The sequence below is a fragment of the Leguminivora glycinivorella genome, chromosome 18 (assembly GCF_023078275.1).
Source record: "Leguminivora glycinivorella isolate SPB_JAAS2020 chromosome 18, LegGlyc_1.1, whole genome shotgun sequence".
Classification (NCBI taxonomy): domain Eukaryota; kingdom Metazoa; phylum Arthropoda; class Insecta; order Lepidoptera; family Tortricidae; genus Leguminivora; species Leguminivora glycinivorella.
This window is the reverse complement of record NC_062988.1, coordinates 18,657,297-18,679,910: the sequence shown is the minus strand read 5'-3', so window position 1 is coordinate 18,679,910 and position 22,614 is coordinate 18,657,297. Positions and strand designations below refer to the sequence as shown.

At 36.9% G+C, this 22,614-nt stretch overlaps 2 protein-coding genes across 2 annotated transcripts in view; one reads left to right on the top strand and one right to left on the bottom strand.

Annotated features, from left to right (window-relative positions):
- LOC125235751 (neurobeachin-like) overlaps nt 1-22,614 on the top strand; it is a 462,438-nt gene that overhangs the window by 339,672 nt on the left and 100,152 nt on the right.
- The window catches only part of LOC125235752 (facilitated trehalose transporter Tret1-2 homolog), a 70,329-nt gene continuing 51,343 nt past the window's right edge, over nt 3,629-22,614 (bottom strand). Inside the window, 4 exon segments of the mRNA XM_048142336.1 lie at nt 3,629-4,839; nt 4,842-5,045; nt 5,902-6,087; nt 9,342-9,471. Coding sequence (XP_047998293.1) covers nt 3,899-4,839; nt 4,842-5,045; nt 5,902-6,087; nt 9,342-9,471 — 1,461 coding nt within the window. The 3' untranslated portion in view covers nt 3,629-3,898.

Below are 22,614 nucleotides of genomic sequence, written 5' to 3'. Positions count from 1 at the left end.
ACAAACAGTTTGACATATTTTGTATCAATGTCCGTCAAATATTTTTTGAGATATGAAGCGTCAAAAAAAGAACATTTTTCCCCTTTCTATGAAAATATTCATTTTGCTAATATTTTGAGACAGATATCAGCAAAACAACTCAGGCTATTACATAAATTGTTAAATAAAAATGTAGAAAATTTCACTAGCTTTCATTTAAGCCCAAAAGTGTGCCAGTTATTTAAAAAAATAGGATTATATCTAGTATAACTGGATCAGAAATAATCGGTGGATGGTAATGGCCAAATGGGATAGTTTACATATATTTACAGGTGTAGCGGAGAATGAATTATGATTATTTGGGGGCTGTTCAAGTATTATTCAGACACATATTTGCGTATATCAAATCAACATTTATTTAGTTAGTTAAGTTTACGGTCAAAAAGACCTCAGGATCGACGCTTGGCGGAAAAAAATATTTACGAGTAGAAAACCCTCATTAATTGAATCAGATTGTTCCGAAATTGTTCTTGTACGGACTGGTTTTTAAAGCATATCACTGAGGGTCAATAACATCGATGCAATCTCACGAGCGTTGTCGTGGACGTGCCCGAATCATAGTATTCTCCGTTTAACGAAATATCAGTACATAGACTACATAGTATGTGTTGTATTGCACGCGCAGGTCTCTCACCGCCGCGCAGGTGTAGTCGGACTATAACTCGACAGTATACACTGAGGAACAGCTGTCTTTTTGCGCTGTCACTAGTTTTGCGTTGTCACTACATTTGGCGAATCTTCTAGCCAACAGGTTTGCCCTTACTGCGGTGGCTCGCCTCTGCCTTTCTATGTCCTCCTGGTCTTTTAAACTGGACAAGATGTGACCAAGATATCTGACTTCGTGTACTCTCCGCAATTGAACTCCATCAAGCAAAAGAGGTGGTACATGTGTGGGCATATGTGCTGCCTCCATGAGCATAAATTCAGACTTGTCCGGATTGTATCTCCATGTTATTCTGGCTGGCGTATCTCTCGCATTCTGCAAGTATCTTACGCATAGCTCCCACAGATGGTGCTAGTAGGACCATATATTATCGTCTGCATATGCGATGTGATTTATCATTTGCCCATTGATGGAGCAGCCAACCTCGGTACAGTCGGTACTGGTCAAAGCCTGCGACAGCCCATCCATGTACACGCTGAAGAGAGCCGGAGACATACTGCCTCCTTGTCTCACGCCACAGTTTAGCCCGCTGGCTGTGGACAGAGTTGACTTCCATCTTACTACGTTCTTCTGCTGGGAATACCACTTCTCCAGTATCTTAATAATTGGCGTGGGCGCTTTCCGTTCCCGTAGTTTATTCCACAGCAATCGGTGGTCAAATACAACTCAAGTGGACTTTCTATCACTACAGGAGTTGTGCCATCAAGATGCAGAACCAGGACCCTCAAAAAGGAAAAAGTAAAATGTAACTAATTCTGTTTTATTTTTCTAATTTAGGCCACTAGGTGAGTGTTTTATTGTTGTATTATTGTGTCGACTTTTTGTATATGTTATACTAACAGGTAGTTTTTAAAATATCCAATAATGTATAAGTACTAACCATTATGGGCCCTTTGTTGTCTGATATAATAAATAAATTAAATTAAATTAAATTAATTTACTAAACTTCAAAATTTTACTGTATTTTATTTCTTCATTAGTAATAGTCAAATCGATGCAAAGTTAGCTTAGACAATTTTATCAGATAAACGGATATCAAAGAAAGTAAGATCGAATAGATAACACTTTCAACCTAAAACTTTTAGCGTAAACTAATACCTTAACCAATCTACCAGACTCTTGGCTTCTCTATTTATAGATTTTTTTTTTGTTTACCAAAGTAACTATTCTTCTTACTGACTTTTACTTGCACTAAAACTAAAGCAAAATAAATTTATACAATTTTGTATTGCAATATATATCATATCATGAAGTATTTTGCAGATATTTGTCCAAAAATGTTGGCAAAACGCTACATTTTATAAATGCGTCAAAAATTAACCTTTTTTGACGCTTCATATCTCGAAAACTATTTGACGGACATTGATAAAAAAGATGTCAAACTGTTTGAAATTTAATGCGCTTTCAACATTACACAGCAACTTTTGACCAAAAACGCATAGTTTTTTAACAAAAAAATAAAAACCAAAAAAAGTCCGATTTTTTTACTTTTTTTTTTAAATTACGAAGTTAGCACACTTTTTTTTTGCTTGCAAAACATAGTCTTACATTCCCCCAAGAACTCCAAATAACATACCAAAAATCCAGCTTTACATCACACTTTGTTTTTTTAGCCGATTTTCATGTAAGATTTGACCGGTGTATTATGTCAGTCTGCTCCGAGACTACGGGGACCGGAGACAATACCGTCCTTGAAACGTCGGAGGCCAGTGTTAAAAACATAATAATACGCGATTAAGCTCTGTGTGCAATTTTAAATACCCTGCCGGCGTATCATGCTTCCAATTTTATCACTTATCCACGTGGATAAAGCATCCGTCACGCTTTGGCAAGTATGTCAGTGTGAAAGTGACAGTTGTCTTATCCACGTGGACAAGTGATAAAATTGTAAGCATGAAACGCCGGCTGGTAGCTGTTTCATATCCGTGACGACTTTAATGTTGCTGGTTTGAAAAGTAAATTTGATTATGATATAATAATTATATTTGAGCGGTCGAGGTGTCTAAAGATATTTGAACACAAACTCTAGCGTCTGGACAATAGACGTGAGGTTCAGATATTTATATATCTACGAGTAATATTGGCTGTATCATCGTCGCTTACCAAGTTTGATATGTACCTTAAGCGATCCCTAATTATGTATTTTGATGACAATTATCACGCCAACTATTGTAACACTTCCTATCGGGGAATGATAAGTCTGTGTAGGTACACTGTACAGGTAGCGTGATGCTTAATTAGGCATTACCTGGGAAAATGCGTTTCTCCAATAGCATGTTCAATAAACAACTAAAACGCGCGGACTGAATTGAATAAAATTTACGTAGGACCGTAGGTACCTACTTATTATGAGAATAAACAACAACCTACTACTATGCCGCAGACAATTAATTTTGGAATTTTTAACGACTATTGTTTACATTAATGCTGTTAGGTGTGAATGCAATAGTAATTTCCTTAATTACAACTGCTTTCCTACATCCAATCACATTACTTTTTAATTTAATTATCAAGTGAGAAATCAATATAGCTTGTAACGCCATCTATACAACACGTCTGGAACTAAGAGGCTTTTGCGCCGCGTTGCCGGCTTCGATATGTGGTAGTCGAGGTTCTAGAGTATCTACTTATGCCTTACGCCGATAGATGGCTCTAGCGGCCTCGATAATTTATCGATAACTTCTGTTTGGAAGACATTTAAGCCGATCTTAACGATTCATTGTATGCTTTCAAGTTTATATAGGTAGCGGTTAAGTATATATGATAAAAATGAAACGGCCAGAATAAAACAACACATTTTTATTTGGACGTATGTCTAAAACTTTCATCACAGAAACTCACTACATATCCAAACAAAACCATTACCCTCCTTGTTCTCAGCGGGAAACAAATTACCCTGGACGCATAAAATCTTTGTACAAATTCAATAATCACTTAAAAATACTCATAAAATTAATAAAGTCGCTCCAGCGCTGGACTGGACTGGTAACATTTTCTTAAAACTAGACAAACATTAAGGTTACATTTAAATATCGTCACCGAGTACAAAACCTAGCCTATGGAATGTAATAGTTAAAATCACTCGAAATACCTATAATACTGATCAAATAACATTCATAATGGTAAAATTGTTCATTTTGGTAACTATAGTTGCTAAACTTTGGACGTAAGCACCACCATTTGCAAAGGCATGTTTTACTCCTGATGGCCCGGGATTTTTTCATCGTCTCTGTGAATCCATCGCGGGGCGAAGATCTCCTTATTCTTTTCTAAAGATACTGATGCACCGGCACTGTGCCTCCTCTGCACTTGCCGCCCTTCAATACTGTAGTTTTTACCAACTTCAGGATCTATCTCCTTCTTTTCCTCATCAAATTGCTTCATAATTTCAGTCAACGACTTTCCTTTTGTCTCCGGAAGGAACAGTAAGCAGTACGACGCTCCCAGCAGCGCGCAAAACCCAAACAAGTACAAAGTACCGTTACTGGTTAATACATTCTCCAACTGAGGGTATGTTTTTATGTTAAAGAAAATAAGAACGTACGCACAGCAGGCTGTTGCCCCTGACATGACCCCTCTAATATCCTGAGGGTACAGTTCTCCAGACATTATCCAAGGGAGTTGGAGAAAACCAACCATACTGAATGATACGTGTAGAAGCACGCACGCTAGCTTCAACAACGGGGGACCATTTACGGTGTCACACACGGCGGCCCCAAGCATAGTTACTCCTAATAATAACCCCGATGTTGCTGCTAAAGTTTTTCTTCTAAAGCTGTTTATTAAACAAGCACCCACGGCTCCCATGAATACTCGTACTCCGCCCACTATGATCGAAGCTGTGAACGCATTCACACTGGTATCGACAGAGTGGAAGAAATCTACAGCATAGTATAATATCACGTAAATGCCGGACATCTCTTGGAACATAAAGAAGACTATCAGGAGACAGAATGGTTTCAACACGCTTCTCCGCTTGAATAGTCCAAGCTTCTGTCTGAAGGTCAAACTGTCGTTTTTTCTGTCTTTAGTGAACTCCATTAACTCCTGCTGCGCTGTGCTGTTGTTCTGTCTTAGCCAGAACATGGAGTTGTATGCTTCTTTCATCTGTCCTTTTGAAGCTAGCCAGAGCGGGACTCAGGAACGAAGTACATTAAGAAGGGAGTTAGGAGTGAGACACCAGCGCATATGGCGGCGACCTTCCGCCAGTGCACGAAGGACCCTAGCGAGTAAATAACGAAGATGCCAGTGGACACCAGGCCTGGACCTAGCGCGCTGAGGACGCCCCGTTTCTCAGGCGTCGTGATCTCGGCCACGTAGATGTAGGAGGCTGTTGACATGCCTGGAAAATAAGAAACATTTTCCTTAAATAAAAAAGGAATTCTAATGATATAGTTTTCAAGGGAAGATGATAGCAGCTACCAAAGGAATAGTAGGTAAAACACCCCAAGGTAAGTAAGATGCATCACGCAAGATTTCGACATGAGGAGATTCTCAATTCCCTAGCATGTTTTCTGGTATCCACAACGTGAATTGACAACATTTCATATTTTTGAGTACTACTTTTTATTGTTTGGTTTGAAAGAACTTAATACTAAAAGATACACGTACTAGAAACGACAACTCGAACATATTCTGTTTTTTATTTTTCCAAAAACTGCTATTTTAATGAGAAAATCCCTTCTTATTACTACTTCGAGCAGAAAGAGCGTAAGTTACAAACGTCAAGACACAGCTTCGTGACGTCACATGTGTTGTTTCATACACCTAAGAAAACGACAAAATCATTTCTAAAAAAAAAAGTTTTAACAGTCAGCTCAAACAGTCCGGTATGTCTGACTTTCAACCAATAGTGAATGACTACGAACCATAGACTAAGCCATGAAATTTTTAATATCTTTGCTACGAACCTACGAACTGTGATAAGTGTCACTGTCAAACTCAAGTGACATCCCAACTGGAAGATTTTTTTGTTATAGTAGTGGCAGCTCTAAATCAGCTATTTGACGTCACTTCCCCTTTAAACTATTTTTAAGATTTTTTATACTAAAAATACGGAAAAAAAATTTTTAAAAAAATTATTTATGTGATCTACAAGCGTATATCTCGAAATGGTTTTCGATTTAGGGACATTGAAAATTTTGAAACGTTGTCAATTAGGTATTTGTAGCATTAGATACTACTCTCAACTTACTCACCAATGGTAAAGCCGGTGATGAACCGGCCCACACAGAGGAAGACGTAAGTCTCCGAGAAGGCGATGACCAGCCAGCCCACCAGATTAGGCAGCACTATGGACTGGAGCAGCAACCTTCGACCGACAGCATCCACCATCATGCCACCGAGAAGCGCCCCAATCGGGTTGGAGATTACGCCCAGGCTTGCTGGAAGGTGAAAAAAGGGTCAATTATTATGCGAAACAGGTTAAAAGAACTGAATACGAAAATTGAAGGAATACAACCCACTCTTTCCACAAAATATTTCTTCAATAATGATTGGGATCCTAAGTAATGGTTCTAGATCAGACAAAAATCTTTTAAAGATAAAAATTCATTTATTCAAGTAGGATCAAATAGACCGCTTTTGCATCGTCGATATCTACATTCTATCTCAAACATGCACAATTACAATACAGAATAATTATATTATATAAGGAAAGATGTCAAACAGGAATTGAATTACTTAACAGGTACTAAACTAAAGCTAAGTAAAACTTAAACCATGCGCGTAAAGTGCCTTTAGTCACATAGTCCGGTCCATTAGAGAAGTATTTAAGTTTTATTTCATATCTAAGATGTGTAATGAAGCATGTTAAGCTACATATGTGGTGCATTTACTATTTACTTATTTCTTTTGCAATCCTGCCATTCATAGGTACGTACGCAATTAGACAATATATAATACTCTTATCACTTGTGACACTCATTACCTATTCGTCTTGTCTCACAGATGATCATGCACTTTTTAGAATAGGCTTGTGCCGTTTCGTTCGTTGATCGGAGCGCTCCGATCTCGTTCAATCGCTCCCACGAACTAGTTCGCTCTTTTAGGTATTTTGCTCATTTAGTTCAGCCAGACCAGCGACCACTGCGGTCAGAAAGATCAGAACGAATGGGACCGAATAGTGTCAAAATGATACGATTAGTCTACAGATAGAAACTTTCCGGGCCGAAAGGTTGTAAGTAACCGAAGTTTAATATGAAAACTTGACTTTTTTTGTTGCTCTGCTAAGTAGCTCGATTTTATTCCTAACAGTTCATAGTACGTGAACGACACAAGCCTATTTTAGAACCAATTTTACTTGTAAGTACAAACAAGATAGCGAACAAAGGAACCGCATCATTGTGGTAAAACATAATTTCCCTTGTTGCGAGACATCACAAAAAATTAAGTTGCAACCGAGTAGCGATTGCTTAGGTTCATTGTATTGGGAGGCCCTATAATGTTCGCAACATTTTATGTCGAAATAATTTCCAATTATCATGTTACTAAAACGTTCAACTAGGTATATCAGGGAGTCTCATTTTCTGGACTTCGCACTTGTTTTTGATCCTTCCGTGTCTTCCGATAGACATGTCTAATGTCTGCATGTCTGCTGTATCTTATCGAAACCCTCGCAAATTCATAAATGTTGACATGTACCAGTCACGGCCGCCGCGATAAGGACCACCCCACACGTGTTTTGAGCGGCGTCGACTACTTAGTTGGCGCGATGGAAAATGACGTCGGCACACATCGAGCAACATTGCATCGAGCAATTGCCGAAAAGTTGACTCGACGCTAGAGACACGTAGTTTGGGGTGCCTTTTAGATGTACCACACATGTTACGCGCCATGCAGGAGCATGACTTTCTCACTTAGATACTTTCTTCTCCTTATCCTGGCATTTTGCCACGGCTCATGAGAGCCTGGGGTCCGCGTTTAGCAACTAATCCCACAATTTGTAGACACTACTTTTTACAGAAGCGACTGCCATCTGACCTTCCAACCCCAAGGTTTACCTAAGCCCTATTGGGCATGTTAATGGGAGAGACATGGTAACAATGACCGGGCGTGGAATATTAGTATCTGCTGACCATCCGGCGGACCGTGTCTTGTTTGCTACCTTAGTCCCGCGAAATGATTGTATCCAGTTCTTCAAAATAGTGTGTGATATGGTGAGCACTTTAGGTACTAAAAGTCCATTATTGGTGTTAATCTTGGACCGCTCCTAAATATCGTTCATATTTTGGCCGCAAATGCAAAAAGATTGGCCACCACTGATTTAAAAGAAGGTTATGATAATGAGCATGCTACTATATCGCCGATGGTTAGCTTTACAAGCTATTATGTCAACATTTGTTCCATATTTTTATATCCCGAATACGTGACTGACACTAAAGCTCCCTCATTATCAGGGCAGCGCAGAACAAATACTTTAGCTGGTAAACAACGCTATCAGTTTGCAGTGTTTCATTCATTCATTCATTCATTCATTTATTCAATGCAACCATGGTATTTTACAGAGGTGTTTACAGATTGTAGGTACAAACATCATTATCATATATTATAAATAGTACAACAAAACAAAAACAACATGGCTAAGTTTGGCGTCAGAACAAATGGGCACAAATTCAGTAGATAGGACTTTAGTTTGCAAAAATATTGTATTTTCTCTCGCTTAATATATTTTGAGGAATTTTATTAAAAATCGTCATAGCCATCATGAGGTTTGCACACTGGCAAATGTTTGCACACTACTTGCAGATAAATTCACTTTTCCACTCTAAATTTCCCAACAATGAAAAAGTACTTTAGGAGATTAAGATTACGTTGATCTAGTGCCTCTATCTTTAAAGTGTTTTATTTAAATAAACAGATATAGTGCTAGATGCATGTCATTGATTAGGTATAATCTGGCGCGATGTCTTTTATCACTCGCCAGTTTCGACCATTTTCTCTCGACAAATGTTTTCATGGCGATAAGTGAAAAAAAGTTTATGTCTAATTGTCTATATCGTATGGGTCGACCGTGAAAACTTTCCGCGGTTAAATAAAACCAAGTGAGTTATTAATAGGGTAGCGAATACAATGCGATCATTGGTACGATATTTGTACAAAACACGCTCATATCTATTTCACACGCGATGTATGGGAACAGCATGTTGTTGTGTTTATTTGATGTACTCGGGGGAATTTGGCACGGCGCGCAGGCAGAAATAAACCTAGCGAGCCGAGGCAAATGAGTTCATTCACTGTTTTTTTGGTTTGTGCGAAGTTGTAAAAAACTATTTTGTTTAATTTGAGTCTTCCTATATTATTACCTACATATTCACATAAATCGTTACTAAATATGATTGATCCACCGCAGTGAGAATAAATTTCACTGGTTTTATAACAATTGTTACGTTTTAAAGAAACCTCGGTTCTTCAACACAATCGCACATGATAACATTTCTAGTATAAATCGATAAAATGGCAAATGTTTTCTCTCGAAATTGTACGGGAGAGAATTTAGAAAATCGTGCAGTTCCTCGGTGCGGCGGTTTTTTCCGATTAGAGCCAGACAATTTGGAGAATTAAGATGCCAAAACTTTCTACTGCGATCAAGCAAGAGGCAAGACATTTTGCGGTACTGTTCTAGTAGAAATAGACTCACCAATCCATGAACTCTGCTCGTACGTGATGTTGGGGTGCTCATGCGTGTACTGAGGCAGCAAGACCGCAGAGAAGCCTTGGCAGAACCCCACCGATATGTTGATGGACTGCGCTGCCAGTGCTGCCAGTACCTGGAACGTCATGGTTGCCTGGTTAATATTGTTGATTATTTCATGATTTTTTACGTACCTAAATACAAGGAAACGATATTTAATTATTGTTGGTTTTACGTAGTTGAGCCAAAGTTGCAAACTGCTGCATAATATAGATGTATAATTTAATAAGAAATAATGAAAATGGTGGCACATAAGTCAATGTCAAAATTACCTATCTGAATAAGATTGGTTTGATTGTAAATAAATTCCAAACACCCATAGAAGTACTCTCTTATGTTTACGTGACTAGCCTAACATGAAAATCATTATAACATTGACCGTCGAACTTGACCTCCGAAAACATGACTAGCACAAACCCCAAAAAGTTCTACCACTGACATTGACATTGAAAGGTGAAGAAACCAAACAAATAGTTTATCATACTCATACTCATACTACTCATACTCATATCATATCATCAAAACTAGTGACAATTGTCGCGTTCACAGTTCGCGCACATCGACAAACGGTAATTGTAGCTAACGAGAGGCAAATTGCAGAACATCCGCGAATTACGACAAATTATACTAGAAACGGTTTATATGTATTTGCGCCTAAATACCAATTTCAGTACAATTGCAATCCTTTATCGTTACAATTTATAAAAAAAAAATATAGTCAAAATATCATCCGCGAATACGACAAAATTATTCTAGCAACGGTTTTTATGTATATTTGCGCCTAAATACCAATTACAGTAGGCGAATTGAAATCCTATATCGTTACAATTTATTAAAAAAATATATAGTAAAAATACCATCCGCGAATTCGACGATTTAACCTAGCAACGTTTTTTTTTTCTATTAGCACCTAAATATCGATTACTCAGCTTAATACCGATTATTAGGACTCGACCGATACATCGAAGTCAAACCCTATGCGAAGCTTGCCAAACAAGGCAAAACTGTGGAATGAAAACTGTCGCCTGCGGTATTTCCGGACCGATACGACCTTCAGATTCTTCAAACCTCTAATAAAAGAGCGTATACCTATCTTAAAGGCCGAGAACACACCTCCAACTTTTCTGATGTTTCGGGTGTCCATGGGCGACAGTGACCGTTTACCGCCATGCTACCTGTCTGCTTGTTTACCTCTAATCGCATAAAAACAACTTACTAACTAACCTACAGTACATGTGAGTGCGTTTAGTAAAACGTCCCAGTTTGTCGATTGCTATAAGAAGTTGCCGTGTTGTCAGTTTGTTCATATAAAGATATAAGCAAATCTCGTCTTTGTGGTAAGCGATAAATGGGACGGGACGCTACAATAAACTACACATATTCGACAATTTATAAAAATTGAGAAATATTTACTTAAAAGAGATACACAAAACAGAACGGGTTTAAAGCGCATAACTAACCTAACTATATTTATACAACAATAAATTAAATTGTGTAACCTGATACCCAAGCTAGTAATCTTTAATCTTATCATTATAACAATGAATAATAAACCATCGTGGCTACCGGCTTGTTTTGTTAAACTCAAGTAAGCTCGTTTGTGTACACTCGTAGCGGCGTAGAGTTTCGTAGCCGTAGAGACCGCTTGTAACCAAATATTTTGCTCACTTTACACGCTTGGCTGACTATAGATGAGTCGAGAGACCGACACGTATGGCTAATTGTTTGTTATAATCTAAAAGTACATGTCTCGCTAATCAATATTGTATACATCAGTGGCGGCTGGTGAAAATTTTTGCTAGGCAACACTGAGCAAAAATTAACTTACCTTAATATTAAGGTACTTTACTAGTGATCAATTTTAGGCAAGCCTGTGGGAATCGGCTTGTATGGACCAGCCGCTGCTGGTATACATATCAATATTACCACCATTTCATGCGGAACTGGGGAAGCACCTCCAGCTTGCAAACCCGCAGCCGAATAACACTGGACCCAGAGCGTTTTCACATTATTAGATCCGATATCGGATGTAGGAAGGCAAAAATCCTATATCGGATCGGATAATGTGAAAACGCACTGACTCGTTGTTAGTTTTATTTGGCGGTTTCCAGAGCTGTTAGACTTGGAAACGCATATATTATCTTTTGAAAAGAATATCTTGGAAAAGAATACATATGAATATTTGACTTACTTCAACCATTTGTTTGGGCGACGGTACTGTAGCCACGTGGGGATAGTGGGGACTGATCGAACATTAGCGTACCGAATATTTGAAAACAGAATCATTTCGGTTTCTGCTGTCTATTTTTACAAGCCGCCCGCCCACTTGAAACGTGAGCGCGAAAGTACGCGTATGACGCGCGAAAACACATGCCGATGGCCAGTACGAGATACTTTTTTTTTTTATACTACGTCGGTGGCAAACAAGCATACGGCCCGCCTGATGTAAAGCGGTCACCGTAACCTATGGACGCCTGCAACTCAAACAGTGTCACAAGCGCGTTGCCACCCTATTAGAAACTTGTACACTCCCTTTTGCTGTGTTAAGTACACAGCAAAAAGGAATGTACAAGTTCTAAGGAGGGTTCGGGTTGCCGACGACTCAAAGGACAATAGACGGAACAAGTTAGTTCCGTAAGTCCTCCCGACATCAGCACACCGCACCCTCGTTGAGCTCTGGCAGCCTTACTCACCGGCAGGAACACAACACTATGAGTAGGGTCTAGTGCTATTTGGCTGCGGTCTTCTGTAAGGCGGAGGTACTACCCCTGTTGGGCTCTGCTCTAGATTCGAGCGAGACGATATCCGCTGTGCTGTGCCCTACCACACAAAGCGGAATATCATTCGCTATGCCCTACCTCCTCGAAAACTATTACTATTCGTATTTGTACGAAAAAGAAAGAATAATATCTATGTACAAAATGTAGTATGAATAGATTTATATCTGAGTGTTTAGACAGTGTCAGTAGTCTTTTATTGAGACTAAAATAGCATGACACGTTCGTACGATTCCGGTAAAATGCGAAGGAAAAGCTTTTCGCACTAAATTTGTACGGTAATTATTTGTAGTCAAATTAGGTAATAGAAAAAAATCCGAAATAAAAAGAAACAAGGATAATGTTTAAATTCATAATGTTCTTATAGTCGAAGTTGGCTACAGTCTGACCAAAAAGAGTAGAAACTAAAAAGTGGCAACATTGTAGTGTCATCCCTTTCAAATCAATATGTGTGAGAAAACGGGACAACAATACGATGTTTAATTCCTACTCTTTTTGGTCAGACTGTAGCTTTAGATGTAAAGAAAAGTAAGTGCGCTCTGATGTTTTAATATTAACAGCCACTACCATACTGTAAATGCCCATTATTACATAATCTCTAATACAACGAACAACTATTATCGAATTTATATTTAGTGCCTATCGTGTTTTCATAAAGTATGAGATAATACGACAGTTGCGCGCAATAACAAATAGTAAACAACAATTTTTCCATAAAAATACAACTTTTTCAGTACAGATGGTGTTTTTTTTACACACTAGTGCGAGAAGTGGTTCATTATAAGTCAGGTCGAAACTTCGGATGGCCATCTGTACTGAAAAACGTCGTACGATACACGTGCGAAAAGGAATTCGTAACTCGTGTCGATTTAAAACACTCCCTTCGGTCGTGTTTTAATTTATCGCCACTCGTTTCGAACTTCCTTTTTTACGCACTTGTATCGTAATGTACTACTTATATTAGCATTTCTTCGCATGGGCAGCGGTGACAATGGGAAAATGGCGGCACGTGGCGACAACGTGTGTAATGACCGCGCTGACAACCCGTCAGCAAATCATGCTGAGTCGTCGAGTTGCGTTCACTCCTGGCGTTTATGCGGCCCTAGTACTTGATGAAGAATTTTTACGGAGAAGTTTACTTTCGTTTTTTTGGAAATAAAAACAAAAACTGTCATCTGCCATAAATACTATCATAACTACACTGGTGATGCCTACATTTTTAGGGTTCCGTAGTCAACTAGGAACCCTTATAGTTTCGCCATGTCTGTCTGTCCGTCCGTCCGTCCGCGGATAATCTCAGTAACCGTAAGCACTAGAAAGCTGAAATTTGGTACCAATATGTATATGAATCACGCCAACAAAGTGCAAAAATAAAAAATAGAAAAAAATGTTTTATTAGGGTACCCCCCCTACATGTAAAGTGGGGGCAGATTTTTTTTTCATTCCAACCCCAACGTGTGATGCGAGTATATTGTTGGATAGGTATTTAAAAATGAATAAGGGTTTACTAAGATCGTTTTTTGATAATATTAATATTTTCGGAAATAATCGCTCCTAAAGGAAAAAAAAGTGCGTCCCCCCCCTCTAACTTTTGAACCATATGTTTAAAAAATATGAAAAAAATCACAAAAGTAGAACTTTATAAAAACTTTCTAGGAAAATTGTTTTGAACTTGATAGGTTAAGTAGTTTAGAAAAATACGGAAAACTACGGAACCCTACACTGAGCGTGGCCCGACACGCTCTTGGCCGGTTTTTTTTTATGTGTATTGACGTAATATCATGATATTAAAGTTAAGAAATATTGTCATTTGTTCTTATAAAAACTAAAAACTCGCAAAAATATGATTTTTGGCACTTCCAAACTGCGAAACAGCGCCACATAGTTTTATGCCTATAAGGCTCATCTCATACATTTCAGGGGTACACTTTTTTGTATAGGCTTAGTCAGTCCCGGTATATATCGTCCTTCATAATAGTATTTTTTAAACATAAAAATAGTAAACCTACTGACATATTCGCTAGCTATTGCTTAACGTAAACCAACCCAAACTGAGTTTCCCTCATAACTGACATTGGTGCAGTCGATAGCGGTAAAAAACTGAAGAATCTTGCTGAAGTTGAAAGCTTAACTTTAGTGATAATATTCGTAGATTCAGATGAGAGTACCGGCCGCTTTCAGTTATTGTAAAAATATGTCATACCAAATCGTTCTCTCCAGATTACGAATTGACCTGTTTTAGTTTAAGGAGGGGGGACGGGTCGAGAAAAAGGGGGGAAAGATGGCGACCGACCATCATAGATATTTATTCACATCTCGAGTCCTATGGCACCAATCTGTTCGTGCGAGGTGTCATTTGAAAGCTTATTAAACCTACTTTAATTGTTTTCAAATAACTATGCTCATAAAAGTAACCGTTTAGTAAATATTTGAAAATATGTGTTTTTTTATTGCGCATGAATTGCACAAGTACTAGTAAAAAATGCGTCTAACTCAATAAACAATAACTTTACCGCAATTGATGTTATTATAAAATTTTCGCGTCTATTCATGCTCTTTCTAAAAATATAAGTTTCATTGGTATATGATAATATATAACCATGTAATTAAGAATATTGTTTGACAGGGGTTATCCTCCAGGTCGCATAAACGGGCGCTGACCGTAGTAAAGTATTCAATATTTTTGAGGTCTTATTTTACGGATCCATATGTGAGAGGTATCGTTTGAAAGATAATTAAACCTACTATAATTGTTTATACATAACTATAGTATTAAAGGTAGCTGTTTACATAATATTTGAAAATATGTGTTTTTTATCGAGCATGAATCGCACAAGTACTGGTAAAAAATGCTTATATGTCAATAAACAATACCGTTACCGCAATTGATGTTATTGTAAAATTTACGCGACTATTCATGAGCTTTCTAAAAATATAAGTTTTATTGGTAAGTGATAATATAACCATTAAATTACGAATTTGGTTTCCTAGTGGTCACTCCGCCGGTCGCATAAAAATGAGCGCTGACCGTAGTAAAGTATTCAATATTTTTAAGTTCTTATTTTACGGATCCATATGTAAGAGGTATCATTTGAAAGCAAATTAAACCTACTATAATTACTTTTGAATAACTATAGTTATAAAGGTAGCTGTTTACAAAATATTTGAAAACATGAGTTTTTTTTTCGAGCACGAGTTGCACATATACAGATAAAAAATGCTTCTAACTTAATAAACCATAACTTTACCGCAATTAATGTTATTATAAAATTTACGCGAAATTTCATGCGCTTTCTAAAAATATAAGTTTTATTGGTGTATGATAATATATGACCAAGTAATTACGAATTTGGTTTAGCAGGGGTCACTGCGCCCTGTCACGATATTGGGTGCTGACTGACCGTCGCCAAATTTTCTACGTTACTCAGATCCTATTTTACTGATAAATTTGTGAGAGGTATCATTTGAAAGCATATTATGCGTACTATCTTTATTTCTAATATCTCAAGTCGAAACTGTAGAAGTTTACAAAATATTTGATTAATAATATGTGTATTTTACTGTGCATGAATAGCATTGGCATTGATAAGACACGCTTCTAGCTCAATAAATTATAGTTTTCCGCAATTGAAATAATAACAAAATAAACGGAAAATGTATGACTTACACAAAAAATAAGTTTGGTTTGTATTGCATAAACAATTAATTTGAATTTGTTCAGCTCACCTACTGCGCACCATCATATAAATGAATGTTCACCGTCGTTGCCTTTTTTCATGATTTTTCAGATTTTATTTCACTAATCGTATATTCATAATAAATATAATCTATCACGTATTGAATTTACTTATATACTTAATTGATCAGTAAAATAAAATCTGTAAAATGATGAAAAAATTAAGGCAACGGCGGTGGACATTCGTTTATATGACGATTGACCGTGCGCAGTGGGTATGGTGGACAAATTAACATTAATTGTTTAAGCAAAACTAACAAAACTCATTTTTTGTAAAGGCCATACATTTTGCGGTTCATTTCGTTATTATATCAATTGCGGAAAAATATAATTTATTGAGCTAGAAGCATGTTTCACTCGTATCAGTGCGAATGCTATTCATATACAGTAAAAATACACAAATTGTCAAATATTTTGTAAACTTCTACAATTACGACTAAAATTATTAAAAAGTAACGATAGTACGCATAATATGCTTTCAAATGATACTTCTCACAAATTGATCGCTAAAATAGGATCTGAGAAATACATAAAATTAGGCGACGGTTAGCACCTATTTACGTCACGGGGGTGCAGTGACACCTGCTAAACCAAATTCGTAATTACTTGGTTGTATAATATCATACATCAATAAAACTTATATTTTTAGAAAGCATATGAAATGTCCAGTAAATCTTATCATAACATTATTTGCGGTAAAGTTATTGTTTATTGGTCATGCACCAAGATACAATCTTAAAAATTATGAAAACGGCAACGAAAATGGTCATCCATGTATATGACGGTGCGCAGTGAGTATGATGGATAAATTAACATTAATTGTTTATGCAATACTGACAAAACTTATTATTTGAAAAGGTCATACATTTCGCCGTTTATTTTGTTATTATATCAATTGCGGAAAAAATATAATTCATTGAGCTAGAAGCATGTTTTACTCACATCGGTTCCAATGCATATTTTCAAATATTTTGTTAGCTACTACAGTACAGTTACAACTAAAATTATTGAGAACTAATGATAGTACGCATAATATGCTTTCAAAAGATTCCTGTTAAATAAAATAGGATCTGAAAAATATAGAAAATTTGGCGACGGTCAGCATCCATACGTGGCCGGGCGCTGTGGCCCCTACTTAACCATATTTGTAATTACTTGGTTATATAATATCATACACCAATAAAACTTATGTTATTAGAAAGCGCACGAAATTTCGCGTAAATCTTATACTAACATCAATTCCGGAAAAGTTGTTGTTTATTGATTAAGAAGCATTTTTTACCAGTAGGTACTTGTGCGACTCATGGTCTATAAAACACATATTTTCAAATATTTTCTAAACAGCTACCTTTATGATTATAGTTATTTATAAAAAAATATAGTAGGTTTAATTAGCTTTGAAACGATACCTCTCGCATATGGATCCGTAAAATAGGACCTCAAAAATATTGAATACTTTACTACGGTCAGCGCCCATTTCTGCGACCGGGCAGAGTGACTCCTGCTAAACCAAATTCGTAATTACATGGTTATATATTATCATATACCAATGAAACTTATATTTTTAGAAAGAGCATGAATAGACGCAAAAATTTTATAATAACATCAATTGCGGTAAAGTTATTGTTTATTGAGTTAGACGCATTTTTTCTAGTACTTGTGCAAATCATGCGCGATAAAAAAACACATATTTTCAAATATTTCGTAAACGGTTACTTTTATGAGTATAGTTATTTAAAAACAATTAAAGTAGGTTTAATAAGCTTTCAAAGGACACCCTGCACGAACAGATTGGTGCCATAGGACTCGAGATGTGAATAAATATCTATGATGGTCGGCCGCCATATTTCTCCCCCCTTTTTCTCAACCCGTCCCCCCCTCCATAAACTAAAACAGGTCAATTCGTAATCTGGAGATAACGAGGAACACATCTATACCTGTTTTAGGTATTTAGAAGAGATGTCGACGACTTTTTGTAAAAGAGGTCGTTTGGTCCCTGACTATGATTTTTGCCACTTCCAACCTGCGAAACAGCGCCACATAGTTTTATGCCTATAAGGCTCATCTCATACATTTCAGGGGTACACTTTTTTGTATAGGCTTAGTCAGTCCCGGTATATATCGTCCTTCATAATAGTATTTTTTAAACATAAAAATAGTAAACCTACTGACATATTCGCTAGCTATTGCTTAACGTAAACCAACCCAAACTGAGTTTCCCTCATAACTGACATTGGTGCAGTCGATAGCGGTAAAAAACTGAAGAATCTTGCTGAAGTTGAAAGCTTAACTTTAGTGATAATATTCGTAGATTCAGATGAGAGTACCGGCCGCTTTCAGTTATTGTAAAAATACGTCATACCAAATGCTCAAGAATTAATTACCTATATGCTGTCATAAACTTGTACTCGCCATCATTCATGTGTTTTTCTTAATGAGTTGCCCGCAATTAAGCGCGCTGGCGAGCGGGCGCGGGCGGTAAAGCTGAGTAATGGTATATAAGCGCTGAGCGGAGCGGGCGGTAAACACTGTTTACGTCTGATTGCCGGATGCGCTGTAATGTGAGGAAAATTTTCAGAATGGCGGGCTGGGCGGAGACGGTGTCTTTCATGTTTCTTGTTTCTACTAAGAGTTCTAGAAGTTATACTGGATTGTTTAGTAAAATGTCTGAACGAGAGTTACAAAAAAAATAGAGGATGCAGGTTATTATTCTAATAATTTTACTCATAGCATTATTGGCATGCAGATAATCCTGAAACGCTCTACGAGAATATAAATTGAACTTAATTGAAAAACGACTCCTAAGTTATGATTAAATATTCAAAGTTTTAGTTTTAATTTACAATCATTTTAAAAATTACTTTCATAATATTTATATTTAAATTACCAAGGATTGTTTCCTAATGTCCACTAAACAAAGGCATCTCGTATTTTAGTTAATGAGCCATAATGAAAGGCTGTGATGTAATTAGTGTTTAACTTCATCAGTCGATAAGGGCCTGATTACGACACGTACTCGCTGATTATTACTGCAATACTTTAAACGGCGTAACCATTTCATAATATAGCCACCGGTCAGGGAACGTACTCGTAACCAAATGCACAAATGTTTACGATAATATATTATCGTAGCTGGCTATCTCTATCGCTCTTCTGTATTGGCGAGACAGAGTCAGACTGCGTTTCGGCGCCTAGCGTCAACGATTGTCGTTTCGGCTAGGCTGGCTGGCCTACTCGGTAGTCATTCTGCCGATGAAGACAATGGTCCGGGGTTCGAATCCCGGTGAGGTCATTTGTTTGTGTTACGGACATAGATATTTGCTCCCGAAGTCATGGGTGTTTTCTGTGTAGTTTAGTTCAGGATTTTTTGTTGCTACCTATTAACTACCTAATTATCGTGAGCTATGGATCAGCAAAAATATTAAGTTGGTCAAATTGCTAGTTTTACTTTAAAATATCTCAGTTGTTCGATCAATTTGATCATGATTAACCATAAAAGCCAACGATAAGCGCTTGATTTTGCGTTACGGCAAAATTGTAAGTAAATTTCATGTAACATATTATAAAATAAACAGTATTTATTGTTTTTCCAACAGTAGGTCATACTCGTGGAGAGGTGTAAATGATTTTCTCGTAACGTTTACGTTTAGATACGCATGTTTCAATAGCCCGATAACACGGTGCAACGTAAGCTCGGTGTAGTTGTAATACCCTATTTACTCATACACAACACAAACCATTGCCGAATCAATTACTTTACTACACCTTATAAAATAAAGTCCCCCACCGCGCCTTTCTGTGTCTGTGTTTGTTTGTATATTCGCGATAAACTGAAAAATTACTGAACGGCTTTTAATGCAGTTTTTACCTGTCAATAGAGTGATTCTTGAGGAAGGCTAAGGTATATAATTTGTTACGATTATGAATTGAGTTATATTTCTTAATCAAGTCGGAAAAAATCACGCTGGAATCGAAAACGCTGCCCAAGCCGTTAGATATACATATAAAAATATAATTTATGCTGGGACTTTCTTTCATAGGTCTACAAAATTTTCTTCAGAGACTTCTTATACACTCTCTTCTTACCTCAGAACTGGTTTTAGAACCTGGAGACATCATTTCACATACTATTTATAATCGTTTTTTTTTCACAGCAAATAAATAAACACAACCTAACCATACATTGACCCACAAGACGAACTTCACGGTAAATGGGAAATCTGAAAACACTTGGATACTCAATTCTTAGGTTAAACTTCGCATAGCAAGATTGGCAAAGCACACACGCAGGCATCCGTCAAGACTGCGTTCGCTCGCTTTTATATCTGGTCGAACCACCGTAGCTGCTTTTGATCATATTGAATATATCGACTGCCTCGAATTATTTGATCCAGATTTAAGTTTCTCTAGATCTGACATTTCCTACGAGTGCTCGCGGCGCCCGCAGATTTTTCTCTGGTACTTCGCCAAAAATCGGTCTGAGGTGCAAACAAGTTGCATACAAAATATATAACATGAATGCTTTCTGTGTCAATACCACCATAAACAATAAACATTGTATTTTTTTTATGGTTTGTTGTTGTCAGATTATGTCATTGGAACTGTTGATGACATGATCGTATCGGATGCGACGACAAATAATAAAAACGTAAAAAGATCATGTTTATTAATTAATTATACATTATTTCTTTAGCAAAAGATATTGTTAATGGAACAATGAAAGATCTTGATTATATTATGGTGAGTATGAGTGCCAGGCGAGTTTCACCGAAGGTCTGACATCCGATAATAAATAAATAAATATTATGGGACATTCTTACACAGATTGAATGAGTCCCACGGTAAGCTCAACGAGCATGTAGCCTGGAATTACGTGCAATATGCTTGTTTGCAACAGATGTGGTATTAAACAAATGTTCTGATATCTTGTAAAATCTATTTTGATATCAATTGTGTTCTTAGAATACGGATGCGGAAACGCGGCAGAATTTCCGATTGACATTGTCAATGTTACATACTTATACTTAATTCCAGACATATGAGATATGATTTTTTTATTAATTTACATAATATCCATTTTTTTCAACATTGGCTAATGCGATTCACTTGAACTTTTGGGACAATAATATACATGTAATGACTCACATGTTCTAGCAATAATATTTAATAGTGCCGAAAAAATCTTGGCTTAAAGTAGGAAACAAAACTTCAGTATTTTTTTCTCGCTTTTTAGAAAAGCGACACCTACAGTTCTTTGTCAAGTAATTGCTTATATAAAGGCCTGCAACATATATTTTTTTCAAAATAATCCAGTAGGTACTTCATACTAGAAAATGGAATAATAAAGGATACTACCCATACCGCAAACGAGCTACACAGTAAATAGGTGAATTTTAGTCGTAATACCTTTATGAATGCAATCTTCCAGTACCAATATTGTTAATAATAAAGAGGTTTGCGACTAAAATTCACCTATTTACTGTGTAGCTCGTTTGCGGTATGGGTAGTATCCTTTATTATTCCATTTTCTAGTATGAAGTTCGGTACTATTAAATATTATTGCTAGAACATGTGAGTCATTACATGTATATTATTGTCCCAAAAGTTCAAGTGAATCGCATTAGCCAATGTTGAAAAAAATGGATATTATGTAAATTAATAAAAAAATCATATCTCAGAAAATAAAAAAGATAGAAACCTCAAACTTACAGTAAATAATATTTGTCACGAGAGCTCTTTAAAAAAAAATTACAGTGAACATTTGGCGAAAGGGCCGATTTTCTATGCAAACACGGCTACGCTCTTTCCACATAAAGATATTTTGGATTATATTACGAATTATATTTATATAAGGGTTTTCAAAATTAAAGTTTCTTGATTTGGTGCAAGTTTTCCGATGCTTCCCAAATTTACGCAAATTACGCCAAGCCGCAATTATGAAATCTATGAATGTTCTAGAATATAACAGACTGGAAGTACCAGGCGATCATAAGTCGGAAGGATATGACATGTGGCCACGACGCGCCTTGACCTCCGTTCACCGCCTTCACCTCCACAAGCTTTGTGAACTCACACGCTCCACATATCACAATCGATTGACATCATCTAGAACAATCGATATGTTACAATCATAGACTTTACTGATTCCTAAGAATCGATTAGAATCTAGGCCACACATAGGTGCAATGTCACTGGCGAGCGACAACCATAGATAAGATATTGTACCTCAGTATTGTACGTGAAAAACGGGGTAGCGCTAGAGAGCCTATTCATACCATGACATATGTACAAAAAAAATGTCTTCTGGTTGCAAACTGCGAACTTATGTACCTATGCATGACATGGGGTCCTAGTCCCTATGTGTCACCATGTACTTTTTTAAAACGTCAACCGATTTGCAACTCTGGTTTTCCAAAACGCACGATATTATTTCACAAAGTGTTTGGCGAAATTCCAAAGACGCGATTATTTTACTACACAGTGCATTCTAACATAAATAAAACAAGTTTGACCTTGTTGTTGGTTTTGGTATTTATATTAATACGAGTACACATTTAATGTTTCAAAGATGAACTCGCTATGAAGTTCATTAAACTGTTATGTAAAAATTGTAGAATCGGAAGTAGTGTGTGTGAAAAACGCAACATACTCGTATATCGGGATCACATGTAAACATATCCGTATTAAAAATGTTCGATCTAAATTT